Consider the following 13,681-nt stretch of genomic DNA (forward strand, 5'->3'; position numbering starts at 1 on the left):
GTAGCGCGAAGAAACGGAGGGTTTTATATTCGTGTCTTTGATCAATAGCTATTAAGTGAAAGGTACTATTTAATTAGACAATCTTAGTAGTTCAATGTGAATACCTTACTTGTAGGTGATAGCACCTCGGTATCCTTTAAATTAGTGGATTGTCAGCAACCAATGACCTGTAAAAGATTAATCAGTTAAATGTAAGTGGTTATGAATAACCCTTTAACCACACAATGGCTTTACTTGGGGAAAGGTTACATGTGGCATACAGCCCAAGGAAGAGTCACGCATAAAGCTGATTAAAATAGAATAAGAGTTTTTTTACTGAATCGAATGAAAAGATAAGTTGAAGCTTCGCTAGCTGTTTCTTGTATAGAGCTGAAAGCTAAATTAGCTCCCAACGCAGTCACGGGGGGCTAAAATCGCATTTTGGCTCGTAGAACATCTCTGTTTTTTTACCCATTGAAGCCATTGCTAACCAAAATAGGCAGGATTTTATCTCCTTTCTATACTAATTTTTCGGTATGCATTTTAAGGCGTGCCACTTAATTCCTTTTTATTGTGTTATTTTTCTTCATTTCAAAGTCTGCTGATCTTCTGATGTACGAGATAATGAGTTATTCCAAACTTCTAAGGAATTTGGTTGAGAGATTGAGGAAAAGTATATTACAGTGAACCATTGCAGTGTCAGGTCTTTTCAATTGTCTCCTCGTAATTAAGAAACACACGATGCCAATCAAGTTTGCATCGATCTTACCTTATTGATGTACTATCAGATTAACACAAGAGCAAAAGTTGATAGATAACGATCGTGTTAACAAAGACCTTGACAGGCTCCCAATTGTGTTCTTAGCTTGTCCCCTGGCACCAAGTAAATTTATAAAATGCTTTCACGTGCTCCTCATGCAGGTATGCAAGTAAAGTATGAGTCGCTAGTGATAGAACTTAATCGTTAGTGCCAGCAATATCGTAATTGTAATCGATTTAGTTGCCAATCCGAACCAATAAATCGTAGGTGCTGAACTTCAATCGCTTGTGTTAATGTTGTTGCATCAAACGCCGTTGCAAGACTCTAATTGGAAGCGCTAATTATAAATAGCTTAAGTTCTGAAATAGATCGATAGCGTCAAATATCAATCGTAGTTTTTAGTATCAGCCGAGTGTGTTTAGTCTTTGACGCTTTTGTTAATTTTAAATACAGCAATCGTTTGTGTTTATGTCAAGCAATGTCAATTGCCAAAGTTACGATCGATTGTTTGTGATAGATAGAAATCGCCCCCGCAAAACGGTAATCGTAAGTGCAAGTATCGATTTGTTATTGGTCCTACTGTCGATTGCATCTACCCTTCCACACAGAAGCCGATGAGGGACGCTTTTGATATCCGAACAAAAATATTTTGAGTTTTAATTTTTAATATAAACTCGTATTGAAAAGTTTTATTTCCTCAGATCTAAAAAGTAATTGCAAATCCTGATTAAATCATTGTTTCCACAAACAAATTTTTCAAAATCCCCAAAATGATATGTTAGATTTTTTTTAAATGGCGAAAATGACCTAAGTGATAGTGTTGTTTAGATTTTTTGAGACGGACAACTAGAAGGCATCTTAAAATAGACTCATCTATTAAGTAAAACCCCATGATGTGTTTCTAGGAAGAGACGCAGAAAGAATAAGGAGCGTGCTTAAGTATCCAATCTGCTGAAGGAAATTAGCTTATACCAGCAATCGACGTCGGGAGACTCAACCGCATTGTGTGAATAATCGTAAGGATTAAAAGATTTCCCTGGGTGGGAAAACTGAAGTAAGTCAAAGTCTCGGTCAAGATTAGAATACAGGATGATAGTTATTAACGGCGGATTGTTTCCTCCATAAACAATCTATGTAAGCAATCCTCAGTCGATTTGAAAAGTTTCGCAAGATTCCCTTTGTAAATAGAATATCCTGCCTGATAATGAAAGTGACAAGAGTTTATGAAAGGCTATTTCATTAGTACGGCCTGACGAGGCAAGTCTAGCCCCAAGGTCAGGTAGTTCAAGTAATTCTGTGATGAGGATCTTGGGACGACTTAGATAAAGCAGGAAAAGTTCCATCAGGTGTGCGAAGAATCCTTGGCGGTATAAAAGAATAGTGAGATCATACTCACTATTAAATACGGTACATAGCCCTTTTCCGCCTCATGTCCTCATAGTAAGGAGGATACATCCGCTGTTAAAGAGCTCTCTACGTTGTCAAAAGATTTGAATACTCTGATGACAGGAGCTTATACTCCATCTTTCAAAGATTCTGCGTCAATAGTATCCCGTTTTGAACCCTTAAATTCTCACACATGCTATTCTAGATAAATAACTCCACCACATAACATGGTGAAAATGTGGCGAGGCCTGTCAGACAGAGACACCTTTTATTTCTAGTTTACGAGGGTAGTAAAGGGTTTCTGCGTAAAGCACGACAATTCGTGCATGAAACGGGATCACGGCCCTCGTTTGCTACCATCAATTATCCCCTGACTATCCTAGATTATCCTGATGATAAATTGAGGTTTTCATTTGAGTGCAGGTCTAATGTGTCGATCAAAGGGTAAAATCCAATCTTTTTCATTTCACCTTGCTGACGACGAATTCATAAGTTTTTCTATAACCGTTACTTTTCCGTTTGCTTCTTCTAAACGTGTCACAGACGCGCTGCCACAAGGCTACACTTTTTTGCTGAAATTTGTGAAGGGAATGGTCGCTGAAAACCAAAACCTTGCGGCATAATGCAAAGGTCAACTCTTATAACATGCAAAAATTCCCAAACACATTAACTTTATGCGAAAGCTCAAGACTTAAAGTGGCTCAGTAATCGATACCTTCATCTACATTTTATTTTAAGGTTAAGAATCTTGTTCTCCGGGTATTTAATCTCAAAATGAACGAAAGAAAATCAAACGAAAACACAGACGAAAAAACACGTCTGCAAAAAAATTATTTGACCTTTCCCCTCTGGGACGATGATGCACGTGTACAAATCCTTTTTTAAGGTTTGCTCTCTTCTCTGAAGCACTACACTTTACACGCAGGCTTTGAGACATTTTCTGCGTGCATTTGTTCATGATGTATTGTTTTTATGCGCTTTCAAGGCGATGTGGTAATCATCTTGACGGAGGCTCTCAAAGCTAATCCTTCTTGATTAATCAGATCTATTTTAATTTAAAATGCGTGTCTATTTATGGCCTAGTCGAAAAAGATGAGGGAAGTCAGGTTACACTTGACAAGCTGGAAAACAAGCCTCAAATGAATTCCTCCTGATTGAGTTAATGCAAAGACCCACCCATCTTCAATCGTTACTTTTGGTGGCAATACTATGGCCTATTCCAACTCTTGTTAAGCCCAAGTGTAATTGCTTTCAAATGTATCCGAAGAACGTGTCAGGTGAGGGTGGCTGGGAACCTAAGAACACAGAGATTAATCGCTTTTAGTAGAATGTAATCTTAAAGTTTTGAAATGAGGACACTGGGTGAAGATCACGAATATGCTACGCATTGTAAGTCGAGGTTTTGCTCTACACTATTGAAAACAATTTTTTACGAGTACTGCGTGAGGAAAATGGTATTAGCTGTGAGAGACTTAAGAGACGTCCTTTCTGCGGCCAATTATCCCTGTGTACGTACTTGTGCCTCTTAAGAATTATTGGCAGTACATCCAGCCAGTAAAACCATTAAAAAAATTGCTACACATGGTTTTTGCATGTATTACTTTTGTGTTGAAGTTGCGTACCATTTTCAAACTAAAACGGTGGGTAGACAGGCAGGTGTGCGGTAATTACTTAATCCTATTTCCTGATCGAAATTATCGTACACCCAATTTCAATGCCTACTGTTCTGGCGAAAACAAACAAGTCTGGTGGCTAAAAACACTGCAGTTTACGTAGGTGTAATTACATATGCAAAGTAGCTGAGAAAAGGCGGCACGAAAAAATCATCCAGTATCTCCAAAAAAGATTTGAGACAATTCTTTGGTTAGGTATTCGACTTGAAGCCAAGTTAAACTGGGAAGCAAGTGCAGGCGACGTCAAGAATTGTCCAAAACAACAAGGCTGAGCAAACTAGTCACCCGCCTGATTACTGACGTTAGCACCAGCAGGTAAGACCATCCTTCCACTAGCTAGATTATGGTAGCCTAAGATTGTAGCAGTTATTCTGGTAATTGAGAAACTACACCGAAAAATTATGTCGCGGAAAAACACACGACATTAATCAACAGGGCCCAGTTTCCAACACTAGGGTAGTGAAGTGAACGAAGAACGGATAGTGGACAAACTTCTTCTTAGGATGTGAGTAGGTTAATCGTGAGTTCCTACTGACATCGTCTCGCAGTTTAAACTGCATTCTTTCTTTTAACTCTCGCAATTAGGATACATTATCCAGCATCCATTTTCCCAACAGGCTACCGCCAGCGTTCTTATCTTTCGCTTATTCCAAATCTCTCTTTTATGGCGCTAAAGGTATCGTCGGTTTGGTGATATTTTTCATAGTAAGAGGAGGCAGCTTAATGAAGTGTTCTAGATCCTTGCGATCTGGTCTGGTTTCGTTGCCCTCGGGTCAATTTCCTTCTGCTTGATCCTAGTCTACCTTCTTGCATACCTTATGCCACTTTAATCTTTTGATACATGGGCCCAGGTTTTAATGACGGGAGGAGTTCGTAACTAGTTCCCTGGCGAAATAGCTTTGAGTTTTACAGAATAGCGTAAGAAGAGTGGGACATTTGATAATAAACTTAGGGGTCGCGGCCAGCTTCGATGTAATTTATGTTCAAGGTGCTTTGTTTGTATCATTATTTGTATAATGACACTTTCCAATTGGAATTACTTCTCACCTAGTATCATGGCAACTCACTTCAGTTTTTAGACGTCCTTTGTTAGGAATTGTCGACAAATCCTGTCGACCTCAACACAACAAAATCGCGAAGCAGTTTTCAAACACTTAGAATGAGGTTGCCTAAAAGGTCATCAAATGAACCCGGAGGTCTGGAAGGTTTCTTTAGAGCCGTAAGCTCGAGACATTTGTACTCAGAGTCGGCCAACAATCATTCTTCTTACCTCTTGTAACTCTCGCTTTCTCTGTGGTCTCAAGACTTCAAAAACTGAGACGTAGAGTGCTAAGATTCTGGGACATCACAATTTTATCTCCAAGAGAAAAAAGATAAAAAAAAATAGGTTTGATTGCTGGACAAGCACATGTCTAGGAATTTGAGTCAGCCTAAGAATTTTAGGTGTGTGCTATTGTTTCATCAGAGTAGACAAGAGGGAGTCTAATTGTTCAGAAATATTTCATGAATAAAATATATAGATTAAATGCAGTTGCTTACATCGAAAATTTGAATAAATGTTAATAAGGTTGATTCCTATCTTGCTATTTTGTCAAAATATATTTGAGTTTTATTTTGGGCACAATTCAGATTCACAGGCATTTCTATTTCTGTTACACGTAAATGTTTCATTAAAAAACCAAACATGGCGATTTGCCATGAAGATAAGTTTGTCTGTCACCACACACTACCCTTTGTCTAAACTTTAATTAAGTTGTTTGTGCCTAGCCTCGCTGTCTTTGTTCTATGGCCTTCTGAGCGCGAGAACTTTAAAAGCGTTATTCTCCCCAAGCGTGGGTGAATTCACGAAAGGAAATAGTGTAGGTTGTGCCGGACTCTGGCACGAAAACGTGAGTTGCTGTTGCAACAAGGATTTGATCGTCGTCATCGATGAGGAAAATAAGATAAATTGCCCATAGCGAAAACTCTGTTCTTTCGTCTCTATTTTCCTGGTTTTGAAAGCACCTTTTGTCTGCCATACAAATGGTTTCCTTCTCTTCTCAATCCCGGCAAAAAAATACACTAAACGACACGATATTGAACGACAGAAAGGAAAGTGAGAAAGTTTTCTTCAGAAGCACGTGTTAGCTATGTGAGTCTTCTTCTCCTGTTTACCTTATTACTGGAACGAACCTTTGCTAGTAAAGTGATTTCTGTTAACGAGATTGATCTGCTTTAGTTCTTGGTTTGACCACTTGTTTGGTCTTTGTAAAAGAAAACTGGCACGTCCATGCCTTCTGCTTAGGCATCGGTTATTTTAGTGTTTTAACTTCCTAGCAGTTCAAAGCGAGGATGTTATAGACACACAGTCTTGTTGTAGGATCTCCGCAGTCTCAAGGTGCAAAAAATTATATCTAATCTGATGATCACGAACAGCTAAGTAAATAGCACATGTGAAAAATAATCAGATATGTCTCTATTTGTTCCAATTTGTCCATGATTGCGAAATTTTGTTTTTCGAATGAGATTACTGGAAAACAAGCGGAATAACAGATAGAACCATGCGAAGAGGTAAATGACCAAGTTCTCTAAGAGTGCAAATAAGAATTAACTCCTGATGGATCGAGTCCTCAGAAACGGTTGATAAAATTCAACAAAAAAGCCGTGAGAACTATTGTTTTTTCTCTCAAGCTTTGTGAAAGCATTTTTGGGTTGGCTGATCGTTACACTTTCCTTGCATGTTGGTCAAGGAAAAGAAATATGATATATGAATAGAGGTGTCAAGAACCTCGAGTCAATACTCCTCGTTATAGTGCTCTCAGTCCAGTCTGCCTTTTTTGGTGGGATAGTCAATTTAGTCATCAGAGATAATCTTAAAAAACATCCTGCATTCAAGTGCGATCCGGTGTTTAAAAACACCTATTAAAGATAAGACAACTGCGCATCAGCAGAAAAATTTCTTTAGAAGATTGTTTTGTCACAGACCGGATGTTTGTTTAGAAATGCCGCCAGAGAAGATCGAATGTTGATATTAATATCATCGATGTTGTTTTACCGTTTGAGCGGTTAATAACTTGACGTTGTGGCGAAGTTCTCTACCGCTAAATAAGGGAGATCTTCTCGAATCTGAAAATTTCTGACATGAGTCGAGAAAGACTGGCCGTCTTCTGTTTCACTCGCATGTCACCCACATTTCGTGATTGATTGTCTCGGTTGTTTTTATTCCTATTTTACCTAAAGAAGTATCCTTGTGTTGTTGCACTCGAAGGCGGTTTGTGGAAGGGTTGTAATACTATTGGTGTTAATTCCAAGCCCCTTACTAGAGATTTTGGGAAACTCACACACAACCATACCTCGGTTAGCTTTTTTGAATGTGCCTCTTGTACTTAGATCCTTTTTCCTTATAAAGTGCTTCTCAAAATTTTTGTTGTCATCGACCAGTGGAGCAGCATTTGAGGTGTACACTCAGTTAAAAGTGTACTTAACTGTTTTTAATGGTTGTCCCGTTTAGTCGAAACGTGGCCTTAAAATCTGAGAAAGGCTGAGAAACGCATAACTGCCATGTGAACTGTTAAATAACTACTTTTCTTCGGAAGAGATTGAATATATGGGCTTCCGTCACTCCGGTTTTTTTTCTCGTTTTTTAGACTTTAGGATTGTGTTAACCTGCCCGGCCGTCCTCCATGTGTTGAGTGTTGTACTTGTGAGTTCTTATAAATCTGGATCATTTTCTTCAGTTCTCACCGTTTGTTTGGGGTATCACAAGTAACACCTCAAAGAAATTCATCAGGGTGCAAATTTGTCGGGAAAAATGTCTATGTTCAATCAGTGTGAATCTGGCTCTTAATTTCAATTTTGTTTCCTTTAAGGTTTACTTAGACTTCTGTAGAGTTTTTCCCATTCAGCAAACTGTTTGTAAATTTGAAGACTTTATTTTTTGTTTGTATACACTTATGATTCCTCTTGCTATAAACTCGATTCGCATTTGCTGATAAGTCGTCATATGGACTTGTATAATCCTTTGGAAATACATTTCATGACAGACAGTACAGAATAAAGAAGGGTAGGTTTCTTAAAGAAAACTGTGGTGCTGCGTCGGTGAAAGAGCATAACAATGTAATTTCGTGTTACCAAATCAGTTGATAATGTAAATTGGCCACCGTAAAGAAATTCATACTCTTTGAAATTCTTTAAGGTGGCCAATTTACGTAATCAACTCGGTTGATAATAATAAATTACACAGTTAAGAAAAAGTACGTAATCAGAGACTGAGAAAACCGACAGCATGATCAATTTGTGAAAAAAAAACAATTAAAATTTGAGACATAAGATTAAAAACTAGATTGAGCCATACAGTAGAAAGATATGTCTTTAACTAATGAATGCAAATAGCTCGAGCAAGTTTGTTTAATTGGTGCTGTGCTCCGACAGCTCGTCCAAGTTCTCTCTCGACTGTGAATGGGGCATTTAATGGATGACTAGGCCACAAACACCCTTGTTTGAGACACTAACATAAGATTTTCTCGATGTAATGCTCCATAAACCCTCTAAGTCACATCGCGTTATACAACATGGCACTCAGTCCAATTTGGAGGTCACGGTTTGTGAACATCGCCAAAAATTTAGACTAAAAATATTCAGTATTTTCTCTTGCAATCCGTCGTGTTCTTTCGCATCCTTAAATGTAGCTTTCATTTATCCAGCTTCCATGTCGCCTATTTGCTTCTCTGTCTCACCCTAGTCGAAGATAATTTTGCATTGTTTTAAGACAGCTCGAAATTTGTTTTTGTTTTTGCATTTTGCTCCACAAAATCTGCGGAAAGAAGAATGATGTAAGAACCAACGATCCTCGTGGAACCATTAACTTTTGATAGTTCAGTTAGTGTTGAACACACACCACAACGAGAATTGTTTTGATGAGATGAGCTATTGAATAGCTTGCAATCTATTTTTATCCAAGTACACGTGCCAGAGACAGAACGTATAAAAAGCCGATGTAAGGATTTAAAAATCAACGTAACTTTGCACCAATATTAAGAGTAGGCCCTTATGATGGTGAATCAGCTATATTGACTAGTACTAGCAACGATTGTAGGACAGAAAGTTCTTTATTTCAGAAATTCATGCTTCGTTTCCCACGCGGGTTCATCAAGGAAAGTAGAGATTTAAAAGCAATAAAACGCATGGGTCGCTCCTTTATGTCCTGTTGTGTGAAATTATTAGAGAGGAATGTAATTAAAATTAATTGACGTATTTATTCTCCGATTGACTTTGCCATAACCAAAACAGTGGGGCGACCAAGAGGAACAGAAAAATAACACGAACAATATCTTATTGAATCTAGAATGTAACTTTTCCAACGGAATGAAATATATCCTTCTTTAGTCGTAGGCGCTTTTGTTTGGCCTTTTCTTCTCAAATAGACTAGAGTTAAGAAAAACAGCGCTAATTTAAAATAGGTCACCAATACCCTCCTCTAAGTCTCTGCAGAGGCCAAACATGGACTCCTACTGCAAAACAAAACATTCCTTGAAGACGTAGCTTTAAATTCCTTTTTACATGTCTGATTGTTTTTAGAAATTTTCAGGTGTTTTTTGTAGCAAGTGTTAAGGTCCTTTGGCAGCCTGTAACCCTTCACTGTTTCGGACTAATCTCCCAAGTTTCTTACAAGTAGCTGCCGGCCAAGACTTAACTTAGGAAAAGCAACTAGTTAATAGGGATTGAAAACAGCTCTTTGAAACCACGAGGAATTTTGGAAAGTTCATTTTAATCGGCACCCTGCAATCTTCTCGCCTTTAAGTTCTTTGAGGAGGTTTAACTTTATTATTATCAGTTTTAAGGAAGCAAATGATGCATACTACTCACAAAAGATTTGCGACAGGAGTTAAACAGTACCGGAAAGTATCAAGATCATACGAGATAGTTTAACTAAGGAGTAAGGTAAAGGCTCCCCTATCTCAAAGGATGCAGGGTTCTTCAAATCGATTAGATACAATTCTTTCTTGTATGATAGACTGGATAAGGAAGCAGGATAATTCATTAGCTTTCGGCACACTCAGCTTGATGACTACGATGAGATGCTCTCGAATATTGATACCAACATTACATATGGAACTGCTTTTACATAAACGCTTCTCCTTTTCTTTCCAGATCCGTTGTACGATGTATTTTTCCCTTCGAAAGCCTGAAGTCCATTTATAGAAGTTTGCGCATGACTGCTTGGACAATAAACAACAAGATGCTGAGAGATAACAGCGCTTTGACTTTTATGTCCACCAAAAACTTTTGGTAAGTTTTTTTCCCTTTCATTTTCTTCTTGTCAGACGGCTAATAGCCATGCGGTCTTAAAAAGATTCGCACTGGTGTTTGGTTCACTAGCGACATCACATCGAATATTGTTAATTATTGAAAAAGATCGATTTTGAAACGTCTCGTTCTAACAAAAGTTACGTGTTCTTGCGTCACACACGAAATATCAATGTCTAGACAAAGATTAAATCACTGATATCTATCAATCGTGCTTTGGCTCGACAACACATACTGTGTTGTCAGCTACGAAACATTTCCGAAAACTGGGCGTGGATTATGTTGGAAATTTTTAAACTCGTCGCTTCCTTTTACTGGAATTAAACAATCAGTTCAGTTATGCATAAGAACGTCACTCTAATTTCAAAATATACACCTGATGCAAATTTTATTGCATGTAATTTGAGCCAGAGATAATAAATCGATCGACGACAATTTTAATGTCTCGTAACCTTTCTAGTATTAAGACCAAACCAGTTCAACTTGAAAAAATTTTCGGCATGATTGGTTGGGAAAAATGAACAATTTTTTTTTAAAATTGTTAATATGGCTCTATGTAGGACCGACGTTAATCTTCAACCTCATGCGTAGTTTCTTAAACACTTGTCACCGAGTCATGGTAATTGTTTCCTGAGTATAAATTCAAATAAATTTTTAAGTTGTTTTCTCATGCTTGACTGACTGCTGATTGTGTCAATACAAAGCTTTATTTGAACATTGTGAATGACCTATTTGGAGGCTGGATTACCTGTTTCAAATTCTCGTTTTTTATTAAGCATTGAGATAGAATTTACAAGCAGGTTGTAGTTTAATTTTCTGTTCAACAATTGTAGTAGAAGTTGAAAAAATTCACTGAAATGAGCAAACGTTCATGCAGAAGATGCATAATGGTATTTCAAGCTGTTCTTTTAGATTTTCAGTAATATGCCTCTTCCATAATTAACATCCTTTGCGTCCATGCAAATTAGCCTTGCTGGCCTCGCGTTTGACTGAAATTTTTTTTCTATATATTGTCGGGGTAAGAGAGGCTAACTTCCATGCATGATTATAAAAGAAAGATAATGAGACCCGCTATTTATGAAAGAGATCTAAGCAAGCTGACTTTTTCCGAAGAAAACTTGCTTTGAGTTATGGCAATTGAGCTTGGAAAAATTGTTTGAGAAAAGCATTAGCTCGATTATCAAACTTAACAAACAAACGCTTTAATTTAAGATTATGATAAAGATGTGCGAGTCAGTTGTGAAAAAAATGTTTTACAGAAAAATGTACGGAATTAACACTGGGGGCACAGAAAGATCTTTGGTTGCCTCTGTTTTTGATTAGAGTTCTTTTCGCGCTATAGAGGTAACTGCGTCAGGAGACAGTTTACCAAAGAGTAAATGAATTTATATTACAGTGATTGTATATTCTTTTAAACAAGAGCAGCTTCAAGCAATGCTGAAGCTTCTGTCAAATCAATTTTTTGCATCTGCTGTTTGATTGCATTTTAACTTCAGCGTTTTGCATTTGCTTGTTTTACTTGATATGGCCTGAAATAATTCCTTTGTCGACCCCTGGTCAACACTCTAATGGGCGATGGTTCTCAATCAATGAAAAAGATAGACGCTTCTATTAAACTTTAAATCCGAAAATTTCATTACAATCTCTTAACTTCATAGCCTCTTCCTCTTAACTTTTCTTTTATCTTTCTCTAATTATCTCATTGGATTCTCTAATTATCTGGATTATTTGATGAAGACGAAAACAATGGAATTGACCAAACCGACCCATAAAAAGAAAGCAATTTGAGACAAAAACAGCTGAATGCACTTTCCTTCATGTCAAGTTCAGCGTGCTATGAAGCAAGCCAGCGAGGATTCATTGTCTGTCTCATCTTACAGACGGTTTGCTTTCGACGGACACGCGAAAACCGTCAAAACTCAAGTGGAACAAAGAAAAGTTCGATTTCATTAAAGCTTCGGAAAGCAAAAATCATTTTGGCGTCCATTGTTCTAAAATCTGATTTTCTGTTGCTATGACTCGGTAATGCCTGATAAAGACTTGTGTGACGTCGACTGTCTGCGCTACTGAATAGACTTTTTTTAACGTCATTTTTTTGAAACCAAAACTTTGTAATTCCCGAAATGTGAATTCTGTTTCCTTCTAACGCTCATTTTGACAACGTCGGAAAATTCCAGTCGATGAGAATAAAAATGTTCACAAATCCGATTTGACGGGTGGAACTGTTGTATGCCACTCTGCGCCGGATCACGCCGCTAGCTGCTCAAGCTGACAAACAAAGACGGACGGTTCTGGTGCGATGCATGACATTCAACGGAAGTTCAGCAAAATTGGGCGTTTCGAATGAAAGATGTGGTTTTTTGTCTTTGGAAAAATTTCTTTTCAAATCTTTGAACGCAAAAATAAACGGTAAAGGGCAAGGTCAAAAATTTATACCCATGCCATCTGGCTTTAGCCCTTGACCGCCATAATGGAATGAGGAGGTTGACGTGAGCCGGTCTAGAAAAAAACCGTCGAGCTCCTAACTCACATGGTGCGGCGAGACCAATTAATTTACAATTTAGTTTTCTGTTCCAAGAGTAAGCAGACTATTGATCATTTCACGACGGTTTTCGTTTATCGTAACGCGGCTGATTAATGTATGTAGTTTTAAACAAGATGTGTTGAGCAACTGTTATCGTCGTTCGTTCTTTTTTTTGTACGTTCTCTTTTACGTCAACCGTCGTGGTTTCCTTATTAAAAAAGTGACTGGAATCTAAAGTTATTTTTACGGGTTAATCTCACGCCCTTACTCCCAAGCGACGCTATTGTTATTTGACTGCAAACTTCAAGTGTTCATCAAACATTTTTTAATGTATTATTGAGTTTCTTAGACTTTGAGACTTCACGTGATCAATTCCCTTGGCAATGTCTCCAGAAAGACGTTTATAATGACGTGTTTTCAGCGACAGCCAGTACATTTTTCTGTATAAAAATTTCCCACTACTGACTCGCACTTCTTTATCGCAATCTGAGATGAAAGGGTTTGTTTGGTAAGTTTAATAATCGAGCCAATGCGTTTTTCAAACAATTCTTTCCAAGCTCAACTACCATAACTAAAAGCAGGGTTTCAACTGAAAAAGTAAACTTGCCTAGATCTCTTTCATAAATAGCGGGACTCATTATCTTTCTTTTTAATTCATGAAGGCTGGCCTCTTTTTCCTCGAAATCATGTAGGAAAACAATTTCAGTCAAAAACGAGGCCAGCAATGCTTATTTGCATGGACGTAAAAGGATTTTAATAATGGAAGAGTTATATTACTGAAAACCTACAAGAGTATCTTGAAATACCATCAATTTTCTGCATGAACGGTTGCTCATTTCATTGATTTTTTTTTCAACTTACATTCCGATTGTTGAACAGAAACCTACAACCCTCTGGCTTGTAACCGTCGGTATATGCCGGGGAGCTCATTCACATAAATACTTTACTTAAATTAACTTATTTCTTCTGTTTCAGCATAGCTGTCTTTGGCATTGTCCTTTTCATAGGTTCTTGTGAAAGCATAAAAAAAGGTAAGTTTCATTACACTATAAGTTTTGCCAAGAAATTCGCATA

General features: G+C 37.7%; 1 protein-coding gene across 9 annotated transcripts in view; it reads left to right on the top strand.

The window, feature by feature from the left end:
* The window catches only part of LOC131788444 (chordin-like protein 1), a 52,820-nt gene that overhangs the window by 25,106 nt on the left and 14,033 nt on the right, over positions 1–13,681 (top strand). For 7 of the 9 annotated variants that reach the window (XM_066169255.1, XM_066169258.1, XM_059105537.2 and 4 more), the window contains 2 exons: positions 9,928–10,065; positions 13,583–13,638. In XM_066169255.1, the coding sequence (XP_066025352.1) occupies positions 9,928–10,065; positions 13,583–13,638 (194 nt within the window). Of the gene's footprint in view, positions 1–3,993; positions 4,114–9,622; positions 9,718–9,927; positions 10,066–13,582; positions 13,639–13,681 lie in introns of those variants that run through there. The other 2 variants (XM_066169257.1, XM_059105539.2) reach the window with 2 other exon arrangements.

The sequence above is a fragment of the Pocillopora verrucosa genome, chromosome 6 (genome assembly GCF_036669915.1).
Source record: "Pocillopora verrucosa isolate sample1 chromosome 6, ASM3666991v2, whole genome shotgun sequence".
Taxonomy (NCBI): domain Eukaryota; kingdom Metazoa; phylum Cnidaria; class Anthozoa; order Scleractinia; family Pocilloporidae; genus Pocillopora; species Pocillopora verrucosa.